Raw genomic sequence first — 27251 nt, forward strand, 5'->3', positions numbered from 1 at the left:
AATAAGGTAAACTTTTAATTATATTTGCTAACACCCTCCAGTCAAATTTTGGCACCAGTAGAATAGCTTTCTAGCTATGTAAACCATATCTCTCTGCAAGCACACCTTCTCCTATGTTGGTTACAATGCAGTACTTATTTAAATTAGGTAAATATCATGTTACCATTAGTGTATTAAAATGTGAGTTAGGGGGAGGTCACCCTATTCCCTTAATAAAACTGCCTCCTGAATCCAAGTGTTTGACATGGCGAAGGGGACCAGTAACTTTATGATCAAACTTTGTAGAAGCAACATTCATTTTTTAATATTTTGGTCCGCATTCTTTTATCTGGTTTCATCCAAATATCCTCCAATTTAATGAAAAACATGATTTTTACTGTTCATGACCTTTAAGGTAAGGGTTACGGTTGAGGTTAGGGTTAAGGATCCTGTATAGAGTCTATGATATGGAAATTATAGCCTATTCTGATAAGACAACACTGCCCCCTTGTGTCTGAATAACAGTCTTATCAGCGGAGCAAATTCCAATTGCATACATAATGCAATATAAAAGGGTGCTTTGAACAGAATGAAAATATCCAGAAATGCAATGTGGATGACTATGCAACATTTTATTTAGACTCCAATTGGTTGATTATATATGTTCTTTCCAACCATGTTAAAAAAATGTAAGTGTGCATTTACTCACATGAAGGAATGATCTTAAATACTTACACTGATCATGTAAATGATAGAGCTTTATATTTCATGGGCAGTGCAGTGCTATTGGGTTCCTTAATGTTAATCATTTGTCAATAAAAACAAAACTTGTCTGGTGTCCTCAGGAAAAAAATTACAATGATATACCGTTTTTTAGGATGTGACAAGGGAAAAAATGTCTACAATTTTGATATTACAAAACCACTCCTCTTACAAAGAGCTAAAAGGTTAAAATAACAAAATTACATAATAGGCCAAAACAAGCCTTTTATACAATTGCTGTAAGACGACAACATAATACCACAGTCAAATAAGAATAAAAAAAGAAAGTGTAATTAAAAAGTAGTGTAAGAATGATTTAATACAAGGCCTTGATTTAGACAGTTTGAAATAAGATGTTGGTGTTCTTCTTTATCCTGATGGTCTTCCTTTTGTGAGTGGGATCTGGAAATGGCACAACACAAATGACAAGTTGCAATCTTTCAAACACTTCTCTATGGCACAAGTCAAGAAAGAAACATTGCATTCTTAAGGTAAATGCTATTTAGCAAAAACACACCTGATTTTTAAACGAAAGGTCAAAGAGTGAAACAAGTGTGGCACTAACACACCTGTTTCAATTAATCAATTAATCATGGTCTTCAGTCTGGATGTTGATCATTTGAATCAGGTGTGCTAATGCTGGGTGGGAACAAAAGCCTGCACACCCAGTAGCTCTAAAGGACCGGTGTTGGAGAAAACGCAAACTTGGATCTTACTCGGCCTCATACACATCTTCATGCAGTGTCTCTTGAGGACAAAGTTGTTCTTGTTGCCCCCACAGCCCCTGTTACGCAACCAATGACATCTCTTTGTCTTGGGGTTGTACGCATATCTCCTTCCCGTTCTCCTCTCCTCTCTGTCACACATCGTGCCCTTGTCATTGGTACTGAGACAGAACTCTGGAGGACTGAAGTCTGAAATAATTACACAAAGGCAATAGTAAACTGAAATGACGTACAACAATGACTCCATAATACCAAAGACACATTGTATAACACTAAAGAAAGTGTGTAGGCTAAATCGCCAATGCAACACTGATAGAACATACTTTAATAAAAGCATTTTTTTATTTTAGCTTTATGGAAATGAGGTTCATGGTAATCTACTGTAAAAGTGACTACCCACTAGGCACACACTGGCTGAAACAAGGTTATTTCCACACAATGTCAATGAAATTACACTGAACTAACATGGAATAGACATTGAATTGACATCTATACCCAGTGGGTACTTGATTCTACTACTTTTTCTTTTACATTTGAAATTTACCTCAACGAAGGAAACATTGTTTTTACTACCTCAAGAGTCAAACTGTGGAATAGCCACAAGATGTCAGCCTTGGGTTACGGGAGTACTGTAGGTATCCTATATCACTTCACTGGAATGACAAATACGAATACAGAAACACTCCTTTCCTGAATTCACTGACCTGGGTGGAATTTTGTAACATGAATCAAAACTACTTGTCTGTGACTGAGGGATGGCAGACTCCCTGTGCCCCCTTTTTACTGTGTTGTGACTGTATCAGACCGTGGTGGTCTATGAGTACTTACTCACGCTTCATACACCCATACCCTCCCATTTTAATAGCAGTGAATCAGTGTTACATGGAAGAAGGATATGGTGGGCGATATGCTGGCTTCATACGTTGTGGTTTGTTTACCTAACCGCTTCTGAAATGGCGCATATAAAATGACTGTCCCTCTTACCTAGCTATTGCAGTTGCAGCATGGTATGTGTGCAATAGTACACATGAGAAACGACTGCATTCCTGGGTTACAGTACTAACCTGCGGCCTGGTGTTGATGATTCTGCTGCATGTGGGAGGCGCTTAAAGCAAACTCATCTGAAAGAGGAAATATTTAGCATATTCACATGCTGCTTTCAATATGAGACTGGATCATGCATTTCTCCTTCCTTTTACCAGTATTAGAAGTTGTGATACTGTAGTTAACTTAGGAGTTAATATCAACTCACCATGACAGAAGAGATATATACTGTAGCGATACAGTTCCACAAGGGTACATGGTGTTGTCATTTCTACTCTCTCTATAAACCTTCTCCCTCAGCTTTTTCCTCTCTCCCTCAGAATTGTCTTAAACAGAGCTGACAGGATATCAGCCCTTACACTTAGTGTCTGTGGTTCATAGTCTTCAGAGACCCCACAACCCCACTTTCCTGGCCCTGCCAATCAGAAGGGCTGACAGAAGGGCAGACTGGCATGCTGGGAAAATGAAAAGCTTCTTGGACAAACAGTTTAATATACTGAGGCTATGTACAGTATCATGAAGAATTACTGTAGGGCTACATGCAACATTAATGCACAAATGAAACAATTACTTTCTGTCTGATTATTGAAACATTAGATCAATATATGGTTATGTTTATAGAGATCCATTTTGTTAAATCAGATTAGGCCTGCCTGAAATATCTTTGGTGCTACTGCACAATTAATTGTCTTCTTTAATCAATTACTAGAGCTAACATTTGTTTAAGAAATAAAAATACATAAACATTGTCTTACCAGTTACTTTGACAGGTTGTACATTAGGTTTACTAGTGGGTTTTGGGACGGTGACCTCCAATTTAGGAGTCACATCCAATTTAGGGGCCACATTGGCGTTTTCTGCCATGAAACCAAAACATTAGAGTTTACTTACATAATAAGTTACATCATGTAATAGAAATGTAATATTATACAAACAGTTTACTATTGTTAAAACCTGTTTACCGAGGAACTATTGTAATATGATATACTGTACAACATACAGTTGTTATTATACTTATGGATTCAGATTTATTAAAGAGAGAAATTATTTTGAGCCCAATGAAGATGGATTAAAGATTCTGATGAAAGAATGAAAATGTAATTATCTTTGAGTTGTCGTCAATACTTTTTTTTTTTTTTTACATTGTTTGTCCATTTATATTAAACACAGACTTCCAGCTAGCGTTGGTCACAGTAGAACAATTTATCCAATATTTTCTTTGACAAATGCAGTAAATAAATGAATTTAAATTCATTCAAATCGGACTAAAATAATTAACTATGCTCAAAAGGCCCAAAAAAACCCGATCTAAATGCAAGATGAAGCATGACTTGATGGTTTGAAAAAAATCCATCAACAAGATAATTTGCAAGGTAGAGCAACATCGACTGGGCAACTACATTGAAATGACTCTCCTGTGGGTATTTGGTCTTTTAAAGAGGTATGACTGCCTAAAAGCCCAGGCATCACAACAATGACATTAATGCACGTTGAAGAAGTAATATACCCTAGCACATTTCTATTAAAAGAAGCCTTGATAGTGCTGCTATGGCCGTAAGTCCAAACCTTTTCCCTTACATTTGAAAATATTGATTAGCCTCACTGATCAAATCTTTCTTGCAAACCATATGATTGGTTGGTCCCTTTTAGACTACTTGGGTGTCACGCAGTGTTTTGAAGAACAGTGTTCAATGCCGAACTACCTGGGTTCTGGCACCTGGCCCGGCACTCTTTCATACTCTTGAAGTTATTGGCGTTGCCGAAGCAGCCTCCGTAGTAGAAGTGCTTGCACTCCTGGCTCTGGCTGTCAAAGAAGTAGCGCGTCACCAGACCTCGGCATGGCCCCGGAGCCTCATCCAGGTGACAGGGACTCTTGTCAGCTGGGGGGAGATGGACAAAGAGAGATGGAGAGGGCAGAGAGAGAGAGAGAACATTATTGAGAAACTGAAAAAGGGGAGAAATGGGTACTAGCTACTGGGTCATTTGAAAAGATGATAGCTGGGAAATGTGAAAAAGTGCAGTATAGGGAATGGGCTACTGAGACATACTGTTCACTGAAATCAAATACAAATCTACACTAAGGACCCTTCGCACCCAGTCAATTGACTTCAAGGGAAATTGTGAATCATAGAAAAAAAAGTGGTGGCACTAAGACTGGAGTGCTTAGAGAGACTGACTGAAAAGCTGGAGAAAGGAAGAGAGAGAAGACATACTTAGGCATGGAGGAAGATAGTGTGGGCTGCTGACACAGTCATGAATAGATAGATGTAAAATAGATGTGGAGAGAAAGGTGAATTGACTGGAGAAAAAAAAGAGAGAGCGAGAGGGGAAAGTGGAGGTAAGAAAAATACACCACATTACATTGAGGAGAAATGGAGGTGCAGAGATGCTGACTTGAAAATCTTACTGGAGCCATAGTCAAATGCTCTAGTGTCGATGAAGCATGTGATGAGAACTAAGCAGATACAGTGCATTCGGAAAGTATTCAGACTCCTTGACTATTTCCACCTTTTGTTACATTACAGCCTTATTCTAAAATGGATTAAACAGTTTTCCCCCCTCATCAATCTACATACAATGCCCCATAATGACAAAGGAAAAACTGGCAAAAAAATTAAAATGGATAAAGAAATAAAAAACATAAATATCACATTTACATAAGCATTCTGACCCTTTACTCAGTACTTTGTTGAATCACCTTTGGCAGCGATTACTCCTCGAGTCTTTTTGGGTATGACGCTACAAGCTTGGCACACCTGTATATGGGGAGTTTCTCCCAATCTTCTCTGCAGATCCTCTCAAGCTCTGTCAGGCTGGATGGGGAGCATCGCTGAACAGTTCATGTCCAGGCTCTGGCTGGGCCACTCAAGGAAATTCAGAGACTTGTCCCGAAACCACTCTTGCGTTGTCTTGGCTGTGTGCTTAGGGTCTACGGTGGCAAGAAAAAGTATGTGAACCCTTTTGGAATTACCTGGATTTCTGCATAAATTTGTCATCAAATTTGATCTGATCAAAAGTCACAACAATAGACAAACATAGCGTGCTTAAACTAATAACACACAAATTATAGTATTTTCTTGTCTATATTAAATACATAATTTAAACATTCACAGTGTAGGTTGGAAAAAGTATGTGTGAACCCCTAGGCTAAAGACTTCTCAAAAAGCTAATTGGAGTCAGTTAACCTGGAGTCCAATCAATGAGACAAGATTGGAGATGTTGGTAAGAGCTGCCTTGCCCTTTAAAAAACACTCACAAACTTTTAGTTTGCTATTCACAAGAAGCATTTCCTGATGTGAACCATGCCTCTAACAAAATAGATCTCAGAAGACCTAAGATTAAGAATTGTTGGCTTGCATGAAGCTGGAAAGGGTTACAAAAGTATCTCTAAAAGCCTTGATGTTCAGTCCATCAGTCCACAGAATATAAGACAAATTGTCTGTAAATGGTGAAAGTTCAGCACAGTTACTACTCTCCCTAGGAGTAGCCGCCCTGCAAAGACGACTGCAAGAGCACATACTCAATGAGGTTAAGAAGAATCCTAGAGTATCAGCTAAAGACTTACAGAAATTTTTAGAACATGCTAACATCTCTGTTGATGAGTCTACGATACGTAAAATACTAAACAAGAATGATGTTTATGGAAGGACACCACGGAAGAAGCCACTGCTATCCAAAAAAAACATTGCTGCACATCTGAAGTTTGCAAAAGTACACCTGGATGTTCCACAGCGCTACTGGAAAAATATTCTGTGGACATATTAAACTACAGTTGCATTGTTTGGAAGGAACACACAACACTATCTGTGGAGAAAAAAGGCACAGCACACCAACATCAAAACCTCAACCCAACTGTAAAGTATTGTGGAGGGAGCATCATGGTTTGGGGCTGCTTTGCTGCCTCAGGGCCTGGACAGCTTGCTATCATTGACGGGAAAATGAATTCCCAAGTTTATCAAGACATTTTTCAGGAGAATGTAAGGCTATCTGTCCACCAATTGAAGCTCAAAAGAAGTTGGGTGATGCAACAGGAAAACTAACCAAAAAAACAGAAGTAAATCAACAACAGAATGGCTTCAACAGAAGAAAATACACCTTCTGGAGTGGCCCAGTCCTGATCTCAACCCAATTGCGATGCTGTGGCTTGACCCCAAGAGAGCAGTTCACGCCAGATATCCCAACAATACTGCTGAACTGAAATGGTTTTGTAAAGAGGAATGGTCCAAAATTCCTCCTGACCGATGTGCAGGTATGATCCACAACTATAGAAAATGTTTGCTTGAAGTTATTGCCGCCAAAGGAGGGTCAACCAGTTATTTAAATCAAAGGGTTCACATGCTTTTTACACACTGCACTGTGAATGTTTACACGGTGTGTTCAATAAAGACATGAAAACATATATTTGCTGTTTGTGTGTTTAAGCAGACTGTGTTTGTCTATTGTTGTGACCTAGATGAAGATTAGATCAAATTGTATGACCAATTTATGCAGAAATCTAGATATTTCCAAAGGGTTCACATACTTTTTCTTGCCACTGTGTCCTGTTCGAAGGTGAACCTCCGCACCAGTCTGAGGTCCTGAGCGCTCTAGAGCCGGTTTTCATAAAGGATCTCTCTGTAATTTGCTCCGTTCATCTTTCCCTCAATCCTGACTAGTCTCCCAGTCCCTGAAAAACATCCCCACATAATGATGCTGCCATCACCATGCTTCACCGTAGGGATGGTGCCAGGTTTCTTCCAGATGTAGATTGATGAAGAAAAATATATAATTTTATCCATTTTAAAATAAGGCTGTAACGTAACAAAATGTGGAAAAAGGGAAGGGTTCTGAATACTTTCCAAATTTACTGTATATCATTGATGCAATTTCGATGTTTGAGTTGCTTTGTGTATCACCAACTTTGATTGAGAATATATTACTGCAACACTTCTCACTGCATCCAAGTTGCTTGACATAGGCGTTTCAAAGAGCTGTCAGTCAAGGCGAGCTCAAAAATATGAGCTCCCCACCCACAGCCTGTCTTTCCAAACTTCCTGGTAGTTAGCCATGAGAGAAAAAGTAATTTTCAGAATGACTGTTCAGGACCCTTAACATTTTAAAGAACGGTTTGTTTACGTTATGCCTTTCAAACTGGAACAACCATTTCAGTAAGGGATGCAAAGAAATCTAACTGATTGGATTAGTTTAGAAAAGGTATGTTATTCATCTTTATGAAGCACAAGATAAATCAATCAATCAATATACCTGCAAAAACTATTTAAAAAAATGTACATCTGCAGTAGAGCATGCTAGAAATTAGACAATGATGGGTGTGGTTTTGATTCAACAATGGTTATTAACACCAAGAGTGGGGTTATGTTACACCAATGAGTGGTTTTGGTTCGATGTGCTGTGTATGAGGTTCAGACCCTTGTATTAAAGTAAAACTAGGCCTTCAAAGTAAGGCCTTATGAAACACTTTTGGTATCGTGTTGCATTTTCTATATATATATATATATATATATATATATATATTATATATACACACACAGTGCCTTGCGAAAGTATTCGGCCCCCTTGAACTTTGCGACCTTTTGCCACATTTCAGGCTTCAAACATAAAGATATAAAACTGTATTTTTTTGTGAAGAATCAACAACAAGTGGGACACAATCATGAAGTGGAATGACATTTATTGGATATTTCAAACTTTTTTTAACAAATCAAAAACTGAAAAATTGGGCGTGCAAAATTATTCAGCCCCCTTAAGTTAATACTTTGTAGCGCCACCTTTTGCTGCGATTACAGCTGTAAGTCGCTTGGGGTATGTCTCTATCAGTTTTGCACATCGAGAGACTGACATTTTTTCCCATTCCTCCTTGCAAAACAGCTCGAGCTCAGTGAGGTTGGATGGAGAGCATTTGTGAACAGCAGTTTTCAGTTCTTTCCACAGATTCTCGATTGGATTCAGGTCTGGACTTTGACTTGGCCATTCTAACACCTGGATATGTTTATTTTTAAACCATTCCATTGTAGATTTTGCTTTATGTTTTGGATCATTGTCTTGTTGGAAGACAAATCTCCGTCCCAGTCTCAGGTCTTTTGCAGACTCCATCAGGTTTTCTTCCAGAATGGTCCTGTATTTGGCTCCATCCATCTTCCCATCAATTTTAACCATCTTCCCTGTCCCTGCTGAAGTAAAGCAGGCCCAAACCATGATGCTGCCACCACCATGTTTGACAGTGGGGATGGTGTGTTCTGCTGTGTTGCTTTTACGCCAAACATAACGTTTTGCATTGTTGCCAAAAAGTTCAATTTTGGTTTCATCTGACCAGAGCACCTTCTTCCACATGTTTGGTGTGTCTCCCAGGTGGCTTGTGGCAAACTTTAAACAACACTTTTTATGGATATCTTTAAGAAATGGCTTTCTTCTTGCCACTCTTCCATAAAGGCCAGATTGGTGCAATATACGACTGATTGTTGTCCTATGGACAGAGTCTCCCACCTCAGCTGTAGATCTCTGCAGTTCATCCAGAGTGATCATGGGCCTCTTGGCTGCATCTCTGATCAGTCTTCTCCTTGTATGAGCTGAAAGTTTAGAGGGACGGACAGGTCTTGGTAGATTTGCAGTGGTCTGATACTCCTTCCATTTCAATATTATCGCTTGCACAGTGCTCCTTGGGATGTTTAAAGCTTGGGAAATCTTATTGTATCCAAATCCGGCTTTAAACTTCTTCACAACAGTATCTCGGACCTGCCTGGTGTGTTCCTTGTTCTTCATGATGCTCTCTCCGCTTTTAACTGACCTCTGAGACTATCACAGTGCAGGTGCATTTATACGGAGACTTGATTACACACAGGTGGATTGTATTTATCATCATTAGTCATTTAGGTCAACATTGGATCATTCAGAGATCCTCACTGAACTTCTGGAGAGAGTTTGCTGCAATGAAAGTAAAGGCGCTGAATAATTTTGCACACCCAATTTTTCAGTTTTTGATTTGTTAAAAAAGTTTGAAATATCCAATAAATGTCATTCCACTTCATGATTGTGTCCCACTTGTTGTTGATTCTTCACAAAAAAATACAGTTTTATATCTTTATGTTTGAAGCCTGAAATGTGGCAAAAGGTCGCAAAGTTCAAGGGGGCCGAATACTTTCGCAAGGCACTGTATATATATATATTTTTATTTTTTTAAATGTATTTTATTATTATTTATGATAACGTTCACTTAGGATCTCATTTGGTGAAATCCATTTGACCCAAAAAGTAATGAATGCAACAACCATGTCTCTGTCACTAACAAATAGACATGGGTGGTAAACTCTACAATTCACTCAAAAGGTAAGGCACTCTGGGAAATATTCAAAATCGGTTTTACACTAAACCAGTGGTTCCCAACTCCAGTCCTCGATTACTCCTAAGCATACACATTTTTATCGTAGCCCTGGAAAAGTACACCTGATTCAACTTGTCAACTAATCCTCAGGCCCTCAACGAGTTGAATCAGGTATGTTTGTCTGGGGATATAACAAAAACGTGTGCTGTTGGGGGTACTTGAGGACCGGAGTTGGAAACCACTGCACTAAGTAGGGTGTTAATTTAACATTGGTTCCAGTGTGTATGTCAGGGTTTCCCAAACTCGGTCGTCAGGACCCCAAGAGGTGCATGTCTTGGTTATTGTCCTAGCACTACACAGCTGATTAAAATAATCAACTAATCATCAGCATTTCATCACTTTAAATCAGCTGTGTAGTGTTAGGGGAAATAGTGATGTTACGGTTGATACCGGAGAGATGAGTCATGCATCGAAATTACGACATTTGAAGCGGTATCCCGATGCTTATATGACTTTATTAGAAGCATATGATCAATGACATCCAAAGATTCATTTTGTCGAACAACCACCTGATTGGTTTAGTATTGGTTTAGGTAGAAGACAAAAAAAACTGTCCTGCGTGTGCGATGTCATCTATAATAATTTGGCTGTTTCTAAATTATTTTCACCAGCAGGTGCCACTAGTGTAAACAATGTTGCTCAAAGCCTCGCGTAATTAACCTATTTGACACAATTGGCTGGAAATGCTCAAGGGCTTCAGGACGCTTAGTTTCACCATCACTAGCAAAAACCAAAACGTTCACCCCTTAGGGTCCCGAGGACCGAGTTTGGGAAACGCTGGAGTATATGGTCCCACTCTTTCAGTGTTATTTAACACTGAATAATTTGCTGTGCACGTAGCCAATCAGCCAACAGCGTCATTGTCACAGTCTTGCCAATAGATTTGTCTGATAGTTTAATAGAAAAACATCCACATTTCTTTGAAATGGCACTGTGTGCATTATGGGAATGTGTTGGGTGAGTAAATGTTTGGTCTGACAGTCTTATCAAAGTGAAAACAATGATAGCGTTCCTCCCAAAAACATAAAGCACTAAAACTATATTGCTAATTTTAACATATGATAGGACACTGTGAACTACTTACTATTATTCAATAAAACCTGCATTCCAAAGCAACTATGTCAATGATGTCATTGTGTTTATTGTCTCAAAGATAATGTCTAATCTATTTTGATACATTGGTAACATGGCTGATGATTGAGTTGACCAGGGAACAGAGTAAATAAAGCAAGTACAAACTACAAAAGGTACATATCCGAGCAAAATGTGTATGCTTGTTTCAGATGTCTAAAAAAAAAACAAATGTGTCGCTCTGAATATGCAGTTTCCTGGTAGAAAAAGGAAGCATTTTTCACATATCAACAGTCACATTTGACCTGCAGAGAAATCAGAGAAAGGGTCCAACAACTCACCAGACACCAGGCACATTCCCTCACAAGCTTCCAAGGTCTCAAAATTGTTGGCGTTGCCTCTGCAGCCACCGAACTCAAAGGACTCGCAGTGGCCCGTGTCAATTTCGAAATAGAAGCGCTCCTTTAACACCTTGCAGGGCCCTTCATCCTTCTTTAGGGCACACAACTCGTGGAAAATGAAGAGCTCGGGCTGGGCTCCATCTGCTATGAAAGGAAGAAAGCCAAAGTTGGCATACAGCCATGCACAGATATACAGAATCCCATGGAAATGCTCTGGTGTAATTTAGGTCATCGCTGTGCTTTAACCTGAGGCTTTGGACTAGGTTAGAACTTATCTCTGGTACAGTCCAAACGACTCCAATTTTAGTAGTTCAAGACCCCTCGCTGCGTTCGGATAAATTATTTGACATTACAGCCTCGCTGGTAACTCAACAGTCCTGAATAGAATTCAACATGTACAGAATTCTCAAGAAATGCACCTAATTAGACAGACTTCCAGTAAGTGCACTCAACAACAAAACCCTAAACAGTATAGCTGTGACTTTCACGGTGATTTTTAAATGCATTCCACCAAACGCACATACCACGTGTTCTACAAGACATGGGAACAGATGACTTGGAATAGTATCAAAACATCTTCACAGCAAGCCATCAAGATGTTAAATCACCATCTCAGTCTGGGGCTAGATTCAGCCTGCTGTGAAAGTACCGTTCCTTCAGATCAGGGATGGGGAGGGGGTTGAGTGACAGCCTGCTTTCCAGTGGTTGGATCACTTAACTTTCAACATCCTGATCTTCATCTGCCAAAAGGGACTGGGTTTTCCTTTTCTACACATTGTAGATCAGGTTAGTTGACCCCTCTGTTTGCTTAAGGCTACCTTCTATCATATACAGCTGGTCACACATATAATGATTCAAACAACTGCAACGTGACAATCAAGATCGATACCCTCTATCTTATATCGAAACTTGTCAAACATCAACAGTCATCCAGCGTGCCACTAGTGTAAACAATGTTGCTCAAAGCCCTTGGAAATGCTCAAGGGCTTCAGGAAGCTTAGTTTGCCCATCACTAGCAAAAACCAAAACGTTCACCCCTTGGGGTCCCGAGGACCGAGTTTGGGAGACGCTGGAATATATGGTCCCACTCTTTCAGTGTTATTTAACACTGAATAATTTGCTGTGCAAATCATTGCTGTGCGTCATTGTCACAGTCTTGCCAATAGATTTGGCTGATAGTTTAATAGAAAAACATCCACATTTCGCTTTGTTTGTGAGGGTTTGATAGCAAACACCCTGACAACTATTAATTGCTGCGGGATTCCCTGCCCAGCAACACCTGCAGACTCCACAACCCCACCATTTTGCTCAGGCCCCAGCCAGCCCACAGCAGGTCAGCTGTCTTAACAAATACCCTCTCGCCAGCCTGCTGCTAATGAGAACACAGGCATGGCATTCCAATCTGCCACCTCTTCCAGGGATACAATTCCTTCTTGTAACGAGGCCGGAAACACTAATAAAAAATGCAAACCTCTGGGTTTATGGCGGTTCGCTTTTGCAGGGGAGATTAAATGTTTTCAGAGTATGACTACAGATATTTTTATTTACATTCCTTTGTCCGGGCAGATAACCAGAGAGAGAAGAAGCTCTTCCAGGGGATAATTACACAGCAGGCAGGCAATCCACATTCTGTCTTCATCTCTGTACCACTAGGCCCTCTTTGGCTGTGTAAACATGCATCTGTCCTTAGACTCCCTAAACAAACTGCACAGGGCAATAACGACAAGTTCATGCCTCGTCTTTCCCTCAAAGCAAACACACAGCACCACCCTGGGTGCAACAGGAGTTACTTCGCTTGTCAGTCCTAAGATCTTTGAAAAGTAAAACGAGGGGAAAAAGTGACTGCTCATTTGTTCCACCGTGCTTCTTTTAAGTGGAAACTGGGGAAAAACAGCTTGTTTTTTCAAAGATGTGTAATAAGCGAGGAGAACTCTTCCCAAAGAGGAAAGAGAAAAGAGCATGTTCCTATTGATTTTATCTGCCTGGTGAGGCCAAGAGAAATACTGTACAACAGACAGTGTGTATTTCCTTCACTTATTGTCCAATGTCCAGCCGTGCTAATGTGGGCCATCCAAAAATACAACACACCTAGAGACACAACCGTATCGCCTCAAATGTTGGGCGACTAAAAACATGATCTGAATAAAAAAGAAAATCATTGTTATTGCACCAGAGACTAATTTCCATTAAAATATGATCTTAGAAACTTGAAAAAAGTTATAGCCTTGGTGCACAGCAACTGTAAACAAGTTGTGTTCTACCTAATCAAGCTAGTCATTATTTGAAATAACACAGAATTGGACATATCGTGAAAATCAAGTGAAACTTCACCAAAAGACCTCATTTGACAGTACAGTGCATCCATAAGTTATTTTTCAGACCCCTTCTCATTTCTCCCCTTCCACCCTCCCTCCCTAAAGTATGTCTGCATCTCAAGACTAGACCAATGTGCCCTTGCACTGAATGCCAATGAGTTGGGACTATTTATGTTCATCTTCCCACAATACATAAAAAAAAAAGCCTGGTTGATGCCAACCAATAGATCAGCTTTTTCAGCTCACCCCAATACATGTACTGTAGAGCCTGGCACAAAATGTAACCAACACATTTTTGGCCTCTTAATTTGGATAATGAGCTGAATTACTCAACACTGGTGGTGTGCCTAACTTCTTGGTAATGAAGAAAACGGGCAGGTTGACCCGAGTAGAGGCTCAGTCGTAGCTTGTTTAGAGAAATGTCAGGGGGAAGGCAGCGTTAATTTAATTGAGATAGGAGACTTGACATTTGTCAGGCCTGAAAAACAAACATAATTCAAAATCAACAATGTGAGGGCATACTATATTATAACCCCATAACATGATAAATTGAAGAAGACAAATTGGATTGGTTTAAAGGGTGTGTCCAAGTGATTGTTCCAAGTAGTTCCAAGTCCAAGTTAGTCACCATTATCAAAACAAAATGAATCGTGTGGATGAAGACATAAGTCTAACTGTAATGTCAAGAAGTAAGGGTAGGTCAACTGATAGTAACATGAGTCAGCGATTATGTCGCCCTTATGACGGAGGGTTCAATTGTCACCACAAATTATTTACATGACCAAATGTTGCAAGAGAGGTTTTCATCCTAGTCATAAGGTAGGCAAAGTTGGGTGTGATCACTGTAATGACAGTATATAAAGTAAAGGGCACATCATCCCTGGCTGTGCAAACAAAGCCTAAAAAGATACCAGCGCAACAGGCCATGGTCATTTCCAATGAAATATGAATTTCCAAGATGTAGGCGTTTGGTTCTGCTTTCCCTGTAAGGTTGAGAGAGAGAAGAGAGAGAGAGAGAGCATGAAGTAGTGAGAGCAAGACAGAAATGGGCAGAGGAGAGGCAGGAAGAGAGGCTCAGAAATAAATAGGTGACAAGCACCATTCAACTAGGAATCAGAGTATTAGAAAAGGAAGATGATACAGCATGATACAAGGAGATTTATAGATAACGGTGATGACAGAACACGAGTCATGGGTCCTTGAGAAAATCTCACACAAATTAAAGTATACCTTTCAGAGGCGACTAATTATGACCTCATAATCACAAGCATCCTGTGGTTGCTATAGAAGAAGGCTTATCTCACTTCACATTAGAGATAAAAGATGCCTCAAGCACTTTCCAAACGAGATCCCCCCAAAAAAACAGATCAAAGGAGCCTGGGTGAAGTGTTTTCTACATGGAGTACACTGTTACCACTTCCATTGATATTAAGTGCTTGGCTCTCCAAGAGACTTTCAGAAAAGCAAGGTTCATTAGCAGACACCTTAGTGACCTCTAACTTCAAACCCATTCATTTTTGTCTTGTTTGCTGGAACTGCAAGCAAAGCCTTGCTTAATTTTCTAGAAGTCTACAACGAAAACCATGATATTTTTTTCTGTATTAGTGTTGCTCAGACAGTTTCTCTCTCTTCCATAGGGACAACTAGGGATGCAATAACAGACGCATATGTTGTAACTACTTTTGCTCAATAACTTATCCCAATTGCCCGTATTGGGCTTGAGTTTGGATTCAATATAGGTTGTCTTTAGTGCAACTGCTCTACCATGATATGGCATCTCCAGAAACATCCCTTGACAAGAGGCAGAAAGAGTTATTTGCGGCATCGCTGTCAAGGATGACCAGTGTGTAACCCAAAGGAAGGGAGTTGGATGACACTAGTCGACGTGGCGCCAGAGGAAATGGCAGCAGTTTTACGGGCGCCCAACTAATTGTGCTATTATACGTTTTTTTTTTTCCTAATTTGTAACTGGTTTTGTACATATTGTTTCTGCAACCGTATCTTACGGCAAAAATAGAGCTTCTGGATATCAGAACAGCGATGACTCAACAAGATTTGACAAAGATTTTTCTTCAACAAACAAGACGAACAAGACATCCTCCAAACATCCACGTTATTTGCAAGAGGAAGCGACGCAGGTACAGAGGACAGAGCCGGATGCCTGGACTCAAAAAAGGCGAGTGGAAAAGCTGCCGTTACGGTCAATACTACTCGCCAACGTGCAATCATTGGACAATAAACTAGACGAGGTACGATCACGAATATCCTACCAACGGGACATCACACTGTAATATTTTATGTTTCAGGGAATCGTGGCTGAATGATGACATGGCACGAAATCTAAGGAAGTCTCTAGATTTTGCTCGCCTGAAGTAGAGTATATTGTGATAAATTGAAGGCCACACTACTTGCCAAGAGAGTTTTCAGCTATACTTTTCGTGGCTGTTTATTTACCACCACAGACAGATTCTGGCACTAAGACACCACTCAGTCAGCTGTATAAGGAAATAAGCAAACAGGAAACCACTCACCCAGAGGCGGCGCTCCTAGTGGCCACAGACTTTAATGCAGGGAAACTTAAATCAGTTAAACCAAATTTCCATCAACATGTTAAATGTGCAATCAGAGGAAAAAAAATTCTATATCACCTGTACTCCACACACAGAGATGCGTACAAATCTCTCCCTCACCCTCCATTTGGTAAATCTGACCACAACTCTATCCTCCTGATTCCTGCTTACAAGCAAAAATTAAAGCAGGAAGCACCAGTGACTCGGTCTATAGAAAAGTGGTCAGATGAAGCAGATGATAAACTACAGGACTGTTTTGCTATCAAAGAATGGAACATGTTCTACATCACGTACATACCCCAACCAGAAGCCATGGATTACAGGCAACATAAAGGAAGCTTACAAGAAATCCTGCTATGCCCTGCGACAAACCATCAAACAGGCAAAGGGTCAATACAGGGCTAAGATTGAATCATACTACACCGGCTCCGACGCTCGTCTTATGTGGCAGGGCTTGCAAACTATTACAGACTACAAAGGGAAGCACAGCCACGAGCTGCCCAGTGACACGAGCCAACCAGACAAGCTAAATCACTTCTATGCTTGCTTCGAGGCAAGCAACACTGAGGCATGCATGAGAGCATCAGCTGTTCCAGGCGACTGTGTGATCACGCTCTCCTTAGCTGACGTGAGTAAGACCTTTAAACAGGTCAATATTCACAAGACAGCGGGGCCAGACGGATTACCAGGACGTGTGTTCCGGGCTTGTGCTGACCAACTGGCAGGTTTCTGACATTTTCAACATGTCCCTGATTAAGTCTGTAATACCAACATGTTTCAAGCAGACCACTATAGTCCAAGAACACAAAGGCTACCTCCCTAAATGACTACAGACCCGTAGCACTCACGTCTGTAACCATGAAGTGCTTTGAAAGGTTGGTACTGGCTCACATCAACACCATTATCCCAAAAACCCTAGACCCACTCCAACTTGCTTACTGCCCAAACAGATCCACAGATAATGCAATCTCTATTGCACTCCACACTGCCCATTCCCACATGGACAAAAGGAACACCTACGTGAGAATGCTATTCATTGACTACAGCTCAGCGTTCAACACCATAGTACCCTCAAAACTCATCACTAAGCTAAGGATCCTGGGACTAAACACCTCCCTCCGCAACTGGATCCTGGACATCCTGATGGGCCACCCCCAGGTGGTGAGGGTAGGTAGCAACACATCTGCCATGCTGATCCTCAACACTGGAGCTCCCCAAGGGTGCGTGCTCAGTCCCCTACTGTACTCCCTGTTCACCCACGACTGCATGGCCAGGCACGACTCCAACACTATCATTAAGTTTGCAGACGACACAACAGTGTCTGATCACAGCCTATAGGGAGGAAGTCAGAGACTTGGCCGGGTGGTCAGAATAACAACCTATCCCTCAACGTAATCAAGACTAAAGGATATTATTGTTGACTATAGGAAAATGAGGACCAAGGACCCCATTCTCATCGACAGGGCTGTAGTGGAGCAGGTTGAGAGCTTCAAGTTCCTTGGTGTCCACATCAACAACAAACTAGAATGGTCCAAACACACCAAGACAGTCGTGAAGAGGGCACGACAAAGCCTATTCCCCCTCAGGAAACTAAAAAGATTTGGCATTGGTCCTGAGGTCCTCAAAAGGTTCTACAGCTGCAACATCAAGAGCATCACTGCTTGGTACGGCAACTGTTCGGCCTCTGACCACAAGGCACTACAGAGGGTAGTGCGTACGGCCCAGCACATCACTGGGGCTAAGCTGCCTGCCATCCAGGACCTCTACACCAGGTGGTGTCAGAGGAAGGCCCTAAAAATGTCAAAGACCCCAGCCATAGACTGTTCTCTCTACTACCGCATGGCAAGCGGTACCGGAGTGCCAAGTCTAGGACAAAAGGGCTTCTCAACAGTTTTTACCCTCAAGCCGTAAGACTCCTGAACAGGTAATCAAATGGCTATCCAGACTATTTGCATTGTGTGCCACCCCCCAACCTCTCTTTTTACGCTGCTGCTACTCTCTGTTGATCATATATGCATAGTCACTAACTATACATTCATGTACATACTACCTCAATGGGGCCGACCAACCAGTGCTCCTGCACAGTGGCTAACCGGGCTATCTGCATTGTGTCCCACCCACCACCCGCCAACCCCTCTTTTACGCTACTGCTACTCTCTGTTCATCATATATGCACAGTCACTTTAACCATATCTACATGTACATACTACCTCAATCAGCCTGACTAACCGGTGTTTGTATGTGGCCTCGCTACTGTATATAGCCTGTATTTTTACTGTTGTTTTATTTCTTGACCTACCTATTGTTCACCTAATACCTTTTTTGCACGATTGGTTGGAGCCTGTAAGTAGGCATTTCACTGTTGTATTCAGCGTACGTGACAAATAAACTTTGATTTGAATTGATGAGTATCTCCTGTGGAAATAGAATATGCTACATTTGTAAGGACATTGATAAGGGCATATTGAAATCCTTGTTCAACCATAATTATATACTGAACAAAAATATACATGCAACATGTAAAGTGTGGTCCCATGTTTTTGAGCTGAAATAAAAGATCCAAGAAATGTTCCATATGCACAAAAAACATTTCTATAAAAATCGGTTTACATCCCTGTTAGTGAGCATTTCTCATTTGAAAAGATAATCCATCCACCTGACAGGTGTGTAATATCAAGAAGCTGATTAAACAGCATGATCATTACCTAGGGGCACCTTGCATTTTTGCACTAACTGTCAAAAACCGTTTCAGGGAAGCTCATCTGCGTGCTTGTCGTCCTCACCTGGGTCTTGACCTAACTGCAGTTTGGAGTCGTAATCGACTTCAGTGGGCAAATGCTCACCTTTGATGGACACTGGCACACTGGAGAAGTGTGCCCTTCACGGATGAATCCTGGTTTCAACTGTACCGGGCAGATGACAGATAGCATGTATGGCATCGTGTAGGCAAGCAGTTTGCTGTTGTCAACGTTATGAACAGAGTGCCCCATGGTGCAAGTGTGGTTATGGTTTGGGCAGGCATAAGTTAAGGACAACAAAGACAATTGCATTTTATCAATGGCAATTCAAATGCACAGAGATACCGTTATGAGATCCTGAGGTCCATTGTTTTGCCGTTCATCCGTCACCAACACCTCATGTTTCAGCATGATAATGCACGGCCCCATGTCGCAAGGGTCTGTACACAATTCCTGGAATCTGAAAATGTCCCAGTTCTTCCATGGCCTGCATAGTCACCAGACATGTCACCCATTGAGCACGTCCAGGATACTCTGGATCGACGTATACGACAGCGTGTTCAAGTTCCCACCAATATCCAGGAACTTCGCACAGCTATTAAAGAGGAGTGGGACAACATTCCACAGGCCACAATCAACAGCCGAATCAACTCTATGCGAAGGAGGTGTGTCGTGCTGCATGAGGCAAATGGTGGTCACACCAGATACTGACTGGTTTTCTGATCCACGACCCCTACCATTTTTTTAAAGGTATATGTAACCAATAGATACAGTGCCTTGCGAAAGTATTCGGCCCCCTTGAACTTTGCGATCTTTTGCCACATTTCAGGCTTCAAACATAAAGATATAAAACTGTATTTTTTTGTGAAGAATCAACAACAAGTGGGACACAATCATGAAGTGGAACGACATTTATTGGATATTTCAAACTTTTTTAACAAATCAAAAACTGAAAAATTGGGCGTGCAAAATTATTCAGCCCCCTTAAGTTAATACTTTGTAGCGCCACCTTTTGCTGCGATTACAGCTGTAAGTCGCTTGGGGTATGTCTCTATCAGTTTTGCACATCGAGAGACTGACATTTTTTCCCATTCCTCCTTGCAAAACAGCTCGAGCTCAGTTCTTCCAAAATGGTCCTGTATTTGGCTCCATCCATCTTCCCATCAATTTTAACCATCTTCCCTGTCCCTGCTGAAGAAAAGCAGGCCCAAACCATGATGCTGCCACCACCATGTTTGACAGTGGGGATGGTGTGTTCAGCTGTGTTGCTTTTACGACAAATATAACGTTTTGCATTGTTGTCAAAATGTTCAATTTTGGTTTCATCTGACCAGAGCACCTTCTTCCACATGTTTGGTGTGTCTCCCAGGTGGCTTGTGGCAAACTTTAAACGACACTTTTTATGGAAATCTTTAAGAAATGGCTTTCTTCTTGCCACTCTTCCATAAAGGCCAGATTTGTGCAATATACGACTGATTGTTGTCCTATGGACAGAGTCTCCCACCTCAGCTGTAGATCTCTGCAGTTCATCCAGAGTGATTATGGGCCTCTTGGCTGCATCTCTGATCAGTCTTCTCCTTGTATGAGCTGAAAGTTTAGAGGGACGGCCAGGTCTTGGTAGATTTGCAGTGGTCTGATACTCCTTCCATTTCAATATTATCGCTTGCACAGTGCTCCTTGGGATGTTTAAAGCTTGGGAAATATTTTTGTATCCAAATCCGGCTTTAACCTGTTAGATCTCTAGGGGCGCTATTTCATTTTTGGATAAAAAACGTTCCCGTTTTAAGCGCGATATTTTGTCACGAAAAGATGCTCGACTATGCATATTCTTGACAGTTTTGGAAAGAAAACACTCTGAAGTTTCAGAATCTGCAAATATTTTGTCTGTAAGTGCCCCAGAACTCATTCTACAGGCGAAAACAAGATGATGCATCAACCAGGAAATTAGCAGAATTTCTGAAGCTCTGTTTTCCATTGTCTCCTTATATGGCTGTGATTGCGCAAGGAATGAGCCTACACTTTATGTCGTTCGCCCAAGGTCTTAGCAGCATTGTGACGTATTTGTAGGCATATCATTGGAAGATTGACCATAAGAGACTACATTTTCCAAGTGTCCGCCTGGTGTCCTGCGTGGAATTCGGTGCGCAATTGCCAGCTGCTTGTACTTTTCCATTTGATATAGGGGAGAAACCATGTGTCCAAGAACGATATATCAATGAAGAGATATGTGAAAAACACCTTGATGATTGATTCTAAACAACGTTTGCCATGTTTTCAGTCGATATTATGGAGTTAATTTTGAAAAAAGTTCGCGTTTTGAGGACTGAATTTTCGGGTTTTTTTGGTAGCCAAATGTGATGTATAAAACAGAGCTATTTCTAATACACAAAGAATCTTTTTGGAAAAACTGAGCATCTGCTATCTAACTGAGAGTATCCTCATTGAAAACATCAGAAGTTCTTCAAAGGTAAATGATTTTATTTGAAGGCTTTTATGTTTTTGTTGAAATGTTGCGTGCTGGATGCTAACGCTAATGCTAACGCTAAATGCTAACGCTAAATGCTAACGCTAGCTAGCTACTTTTACACAAATGATTGTTTTCCTATGGTTGAGAAGCATATTTTGAAAATCTGAGATGACAATGTTGTTTACAAAAGGCTAAGCTTGAGAGATGGCATATTTATTTCATTTCATTTGCGATTTTCATGAATAGTTAACGTTGTGTTATGCTAATGAGCTTGCTGATAGATTTACACAATCCTGGATACAGGGGTTTTTTCATAGCTAAACGTGACGCAGAAAACGGAGCGATTTGTCCTAAACAAATAATCTTTCAGGAAAAACTGAACATTTGCTATCTGAGAGTCTCCTCATTGAAAACATCTGAAGTTCTTCAAAGGTAAATGATTTTATTTGAATGCTTTTCTGTTTTTTTGTGTAAATGTTGCCAGCTGAATGCTAATGCTAAATGCTACGTTAGCCATCAATACTGTTACACAAATGCTTGTTTTGCAATGGTTGAGAAGCATATTTTGAAAATCTGAGATGACAGTGTTGTTAACAAAAGGCTAAGCTTGAGAGCTAGCATATTTATTTCATTTCATTTGCGATTTTCATGAATAGTTAACGTTGCGTTATGGTAATGAGCTTGAGTCTGTATTCACGATCCCGGATCCGGGATGGGGAGATCAGAAAGGTTAAACTTCTTCACAACAGTATCTCGGACCTGCCTGGTGTGTTCCTTGTTCTTCATGATGCTCTCTGTGCTTTTGACGGACCTCTGAGACTATCACAGTGCAGGTGCATTTATACGGAGACTTGATTACACACAGGTGGATTGTATTTATCATAATTAGTCATTTAGGTCAACATTGGATCATTCAGAGATCCTCACTGAACTTCTGGAGAGAGTTTGCTGCACTGAAAGTAAAGGGGCTGAATAATTTTGCACGCCCAATTTTTCAGTTTTTGAATTGTTAAAAAAGTTTCAAATATCCAATAAATGTCGTTCCACTTCATGATTGTGTCCCACTTGTTGTTGATTCTTCACAAAAAAATACAGTTTTATATCTTTATGTTTGAAGCCTGAAATGTGGCAAAAGGTCGCAAAGTTCAAGGGGGCCGAATACTTTCGCAAGGCACTGTAGATGCATATCTGTATTCCCCATCATGTGAAATCCATAGATTAGGGCCGAATGAATTAATTTAATTTCACTGATGTCCTATGAACTGCTGTGTTTATATTTTTGTTCAGTGTATATATTTGTCCATCTGCCTATGTCGCACTTCCGCATCTGCGGTGCAATGTGACAGAGCAAGAGTGTTCTTTTTTTCTCACATTCAAATGACTTACAAACCATTTTGAGTCTCACAGACACGATGGTGTTCTCCGTTTTGCTCTTCGACTCCCACAAGCGTCTTGGGGCTCATCGGAAGTTGGTACAGCCAATCTGGCAACTTCTGTCCGAAGAGTTTGGGTCACACACTAATATGGGACTCTCAAGAACATGTACATGTCAGTTGCTTTGCTCTAGGATGCCCATAGGCCTCAAGACTCGACTGAAGGTGCCCGGGTACCAGTTGAAAAAAAATGAATGGAAGTATATATGGAGAGTGTTGAGACAAAAATAAAGGGTTAAATACATGAAGCAAATCTAAAAATGCTTCCTGATCTTTTTAATATCTCTCAGATATAGGACATACACTTCAGAATAAACTTCCTTTAGTTTTTTAAGGGGGGGGGGGGGGGGGGGGCTATTTGTTGTTCAATGCATTTGTATGGGCTAGGGCTGACCCCATTTAGTCGACTGGTCGAGTGTTTGGTCAACCAAGTATTTTTTTAGTCGAGCAGTTGCATGTAAAACATTTTTTTTTTTTATGGCACATCTTAATTGATGCCTGTCTCAGTGTACTAATCCATTGCAGGGGCCGCGGCGATAGCACACCAGTATCACCAGTAGTAACTTTAATTCCCATCATCTCTAATCTACAATGTTTATTTGGTAACCATCATTTCTGTTAATGCATTCAATATATTATTGTTACAGTCTTTTACTGTTCTCATTGTCAGAGTGGACACATTGTTTGCAGAAAGCGCACAACCTAGGCTGAAATATATTTTCAATAATAAAACATTGTTTTTTTATAGCTGTTTGATGCTGTAAAATTATATTTGTTGTTATTCAAAATATATTTCACAAGGATTTATATGGTACAATGATTAATTTTTTTTTTTTTTATTAGAATGCAAAAACTAAAATACCCTATGTGTAGCACCTTTAAGCTTGGTATAGTTAGCATACTTATTATCTATATACTGTATACATATAATTGACCACTTTCCTTTCATAACACTATTTAATTGGAATATGTGTGTGGGGAAAATCATTATTGGTTTCATGGTGGTATCGTCATGGGGATTATAGTTGTGTTTTCACAAAACAAGAGAACACAAAGCTCGTATACTGTATGCACACAGGAGACCTTGAGCAATCAGCAGAGTAATCACCTCTTTGTACTTGTTTGTGTTTGTTTGTTCAAAAAGGTCTCCCATCTGCCAAGTGAGTCTGAGAGGGACTATCGTGGGACCTCTACATTGTAACAGTAGTTTTATGCTAGCACATCCAAGGACATCCCTTAAATGATTTAAACCCTCTTTATTACTACACATTAAACCCTTTGAATTTAAACAACTTAAGAAAAAGGTGCTAAATAGACACAGCTATTTAGCCTGAGTTACAACAAGAAAAAGTTACAAGAAGCTGAAACAAGTGTACAAGCGACACCTGAAGTAAAAGAGCAAGCCAAAAGTGCAGCTACGGTCTCTAAAGTAAACCAATGTATACTTGAGGTTACTATGAGGTTATAGTGCTGATTTTGGACTGCGATATCTGAAGTACAAAGCTAACAAGTCAGATGCACCTGAAATATCTGAGCGTTTCAAAGACACAATTCACTATCCAGTATCCATGCGAAAATGGTTTCTGCCAAACCAACGAGTCCATCCTTGAAGAGGATGTGATTTGACTGTAGAACCGATGGAATAGATAGGAAACCAAAAAGAGCTTTGTCTGATGTCACCCTTAGACCGATCCACACTGTAAGTGCGCTCTTGATTAAATGGTAAAATCAATATGTACTTATTTTCTGCAATGCAGGTCATCAACATTCAAACAATACAAATGAGAAAAAAGGGACTCCACATTCAATATACAGCTGAAGTCGGAAGTTTACATACACTTAGGTTGGAGTCATTAAAACCCATTTTTCAACAACTCCACAAATTTCTTCTTAACAAACTATAGTTTTGGCAAGTCAGTTAGGACATCTACTTTGCGCATGACAAGTAAGTTTTCCAACAATTGTTTACAGACAGATTATTTCACTTATAATTCACTGTAAGACAATTCCAGTGGGTCAGAACTTTACATACACTAAATTGACTGTGCCTTTAAACAGATTGGAAAATTCCAGAAAATTATGTCATGGCTTTAGAAGCTTCTGATAGGCTAACTGACATAATTTGAGTCAAATGGAGGTGTACCTGTGGATGTATTTCAAGGCCTACCTTCAAACTCTGTGCCTCTTTGCTTGATATCATGGGAAATGCTGGAGGAGACAGTTACAAAAGTGTCTATATCCACAGTAAAACGAGTCCTATGTCGACATAACCTGAAAGGCCGCTCAGCAAGGAAGAAGCCACTGCTCCAAAACCGCCATCAAAAAAACTACGGTTTGCAACTACGGTTTGCAACTGCACATGGGGACAAAGATCGTACTTTATGGAGAAATATCCTCTGGTCTGATGAAACAAAAAAATAACTGTCTGGCCATAATGACCATCGTTATGTTTGGAGGAAAAAGGGGGATGCTTGCAAGCCGAAGAACACCATCCCAACCGTGAAGCACGAGATTGGCAGCATCATGTTGTGGGGGTGCTTTGCTGCAGGAGGGACTGGTGCACTTCACAAAATTGATGGCATCACGAGACAGGAAAACGATGTGGATATATTGAAGCAACATCTCAAGACATCAGTCAGGAAGTTAAAGCTTGGTCGCAAATGGGTCTTCCAAATGGACAGTGACCCCAAGCATACATCCAAAGTTGTGGCAAAATGGCTTAAGGACAAAAAAGTCATGGTATTGAAGTGGCCATCACAAACTGACCTCAATCCTATCGAAAATTTGTGGGCAGAACTGAAAAAGCGTGTGCTAGCAAGGAGGCCTGACAAACCTGACTCAGTTACACCAGCTCTGTCAGGAAGAATGGGCCAAAATTCACCCAACTTATTGTGGGAAGCTTGTGGAAGGCTACCCAAAATGTTTGACCCAAGTTAAACAATTTATAGGCAATGCTACCAAATACTAATTGAGTGTAGGTAATCTTCTGACCAACTGGGAATGTGATGAACGAAATAAAAGCTGAAATAAATCACTCTACTATTATTCTGACATTTCACATTCTTAAAATAAAGTGGTGATCCTAACTGACCTAAGACAGGGAATTTTTACTTGGATTAAATGTCAGGAATTGTGAAAAACTGAGTTTAAATGTATTTGGCTAAGGTGTATGCAAACTTCCGACTTCAACTGTATATACACAAAAGGTACGTGGACACCCCTTCAAATTAGTGGATTCGGTTATTTCAGCCACACCCGTTGCTGACAGGTGTATAAAAATCGAGCACACAGCCATGTAATCTCTATTGACAAACATTGGCAGTAGAATGGCCTTACTGAAGAGCTCAATGACTTTCAATGTGGCAACGTCATAGTAAACCACCTTTCCAACAAGTTAGTTTGTCAAACTTCTGCCTTGATAGAGCTGCCCTGGTCAACTGTAAGTGCTGTTATTGTGAAGTGGAAATGGCTAGGAGTACCAACCGCGATGTGGTAGGCCACACAACCGGTACCACCAAGTACTGAATCGTGTAGCGTGTAAAAATCATCTGTTCCCAGTTGCAACACTCACTACCGAGTTCCAAACTGCCTCTGGAAGCAACGTCAGCACAATAACTGTTCGTCAGGAGCTTCATGAAATGGGTTTCTTTGGCAGAGCAGCAGCACACAAGCCTCAGATCACCAAGCGCAATGCCAAGCGTCGGCTGGAGTGGGGTAAAGTTCGCCGCCATTGGACTCTGGAGCAGTGGAAACGCGTTCTCTGGAGTGATGAATCACACTTCGCCATCCAATGGACGAATCGTTGTTTGGCGGATGCCAGAAGAACGCTACCTGCCCGAATACATAGTGCCAACTGTAAAGTTTGGTGGAGGAAGATTAATGGTCTGGGGCTGTTTTTCATGGTTTGGCTTGGCCCCTTAGTTCCAGTGAAGGGAAATCTCAACACTACAGCATACAATGACATTCTAGACGACTCTGTGCTTCCAACTTTGTGGCAACAGTTTGGAGAAGGCCCTTTCCTGTTTCTGCATGACAATACCCCCTGCGCAAATCGAGGTCCATACAGAAATGGTTTGTCGAGATCGGTGTGGAAGAAATTGACTGGCCTGTGTCATGTAAAAATCTTTCCAGTGTGAAATAGATCCCAATCGTTCTGATTGTGTTGTGATTGTGACGTCATGTTGTAAAATGTCTCACGGCGTGAAAATAATAATAATGGCACGTGTCTCTTTGTGTGGATGGCTGAGCTCGTGCGGATGTCTCTCTCAAACTTTTCTGGGCGTGTGGTTTTGCTAAATCTGCCAATGCAGACTCCAGCATTAAATGCTGAGGGTTTATATGAGAAGATGTTTTGTGATTGAAAAGACT

General features: G+C 40.7%; 1 protein-coding gene across 2 annotated transcripts in view; it reads right to left on the minus strand.

Annotated features, from left to right (window-relative positions):
• Window positions 1-27251, minus strand: part of LOC110501376 (tissue factor pathway inhibitor) — a 48948-nt gene continuing 21697 nt past the window's right edge. The window contains exons 2-6 of one of the 2 annotated variants that reach the window (XM_021578898.2): window positions 11301-11504; window positions 4214-4390; window positions 2531-2587; window positions 1458-1655; window positions 1-1143 (exon numbers count right to left, since the gene is read on the minus strand). In XM_021578898.2, coding sequence (XP_021434573.2) covers window positions 1076-1143; window positions 1458-1655; window positions 2531-2587; window positions 4214-4390; window positions 11301-11504 — 704 coding nt within the window. In that variant the 3' untranslated portion in view covers window positions 1-1075. The remainder of the gene's footprint in view (window positions 1144-1457; window positions 1656-2530; window positions 2588-4213; window positions 4391-11300; window positions 11505-27251) is intronic. The other variant, XM_021578899.2, reaches the window with a different exon arrangement.

Source organism: Oncorhynchus mykiss, chromosome 22, assembly GCF_013265735.2.
Source record: "Oncorhynchus mykiss isolate Arlee chromosome 22, USDA_OmykA_1.1, whole genome shotgun sequence".
Taxonomy (NCBI): Eukaryota; Metazoa; Chordata; class Actinopteri; order Salmoniformes; family Salmonidae; genus Oncorhynchus; species Oncorhynchus mykiss.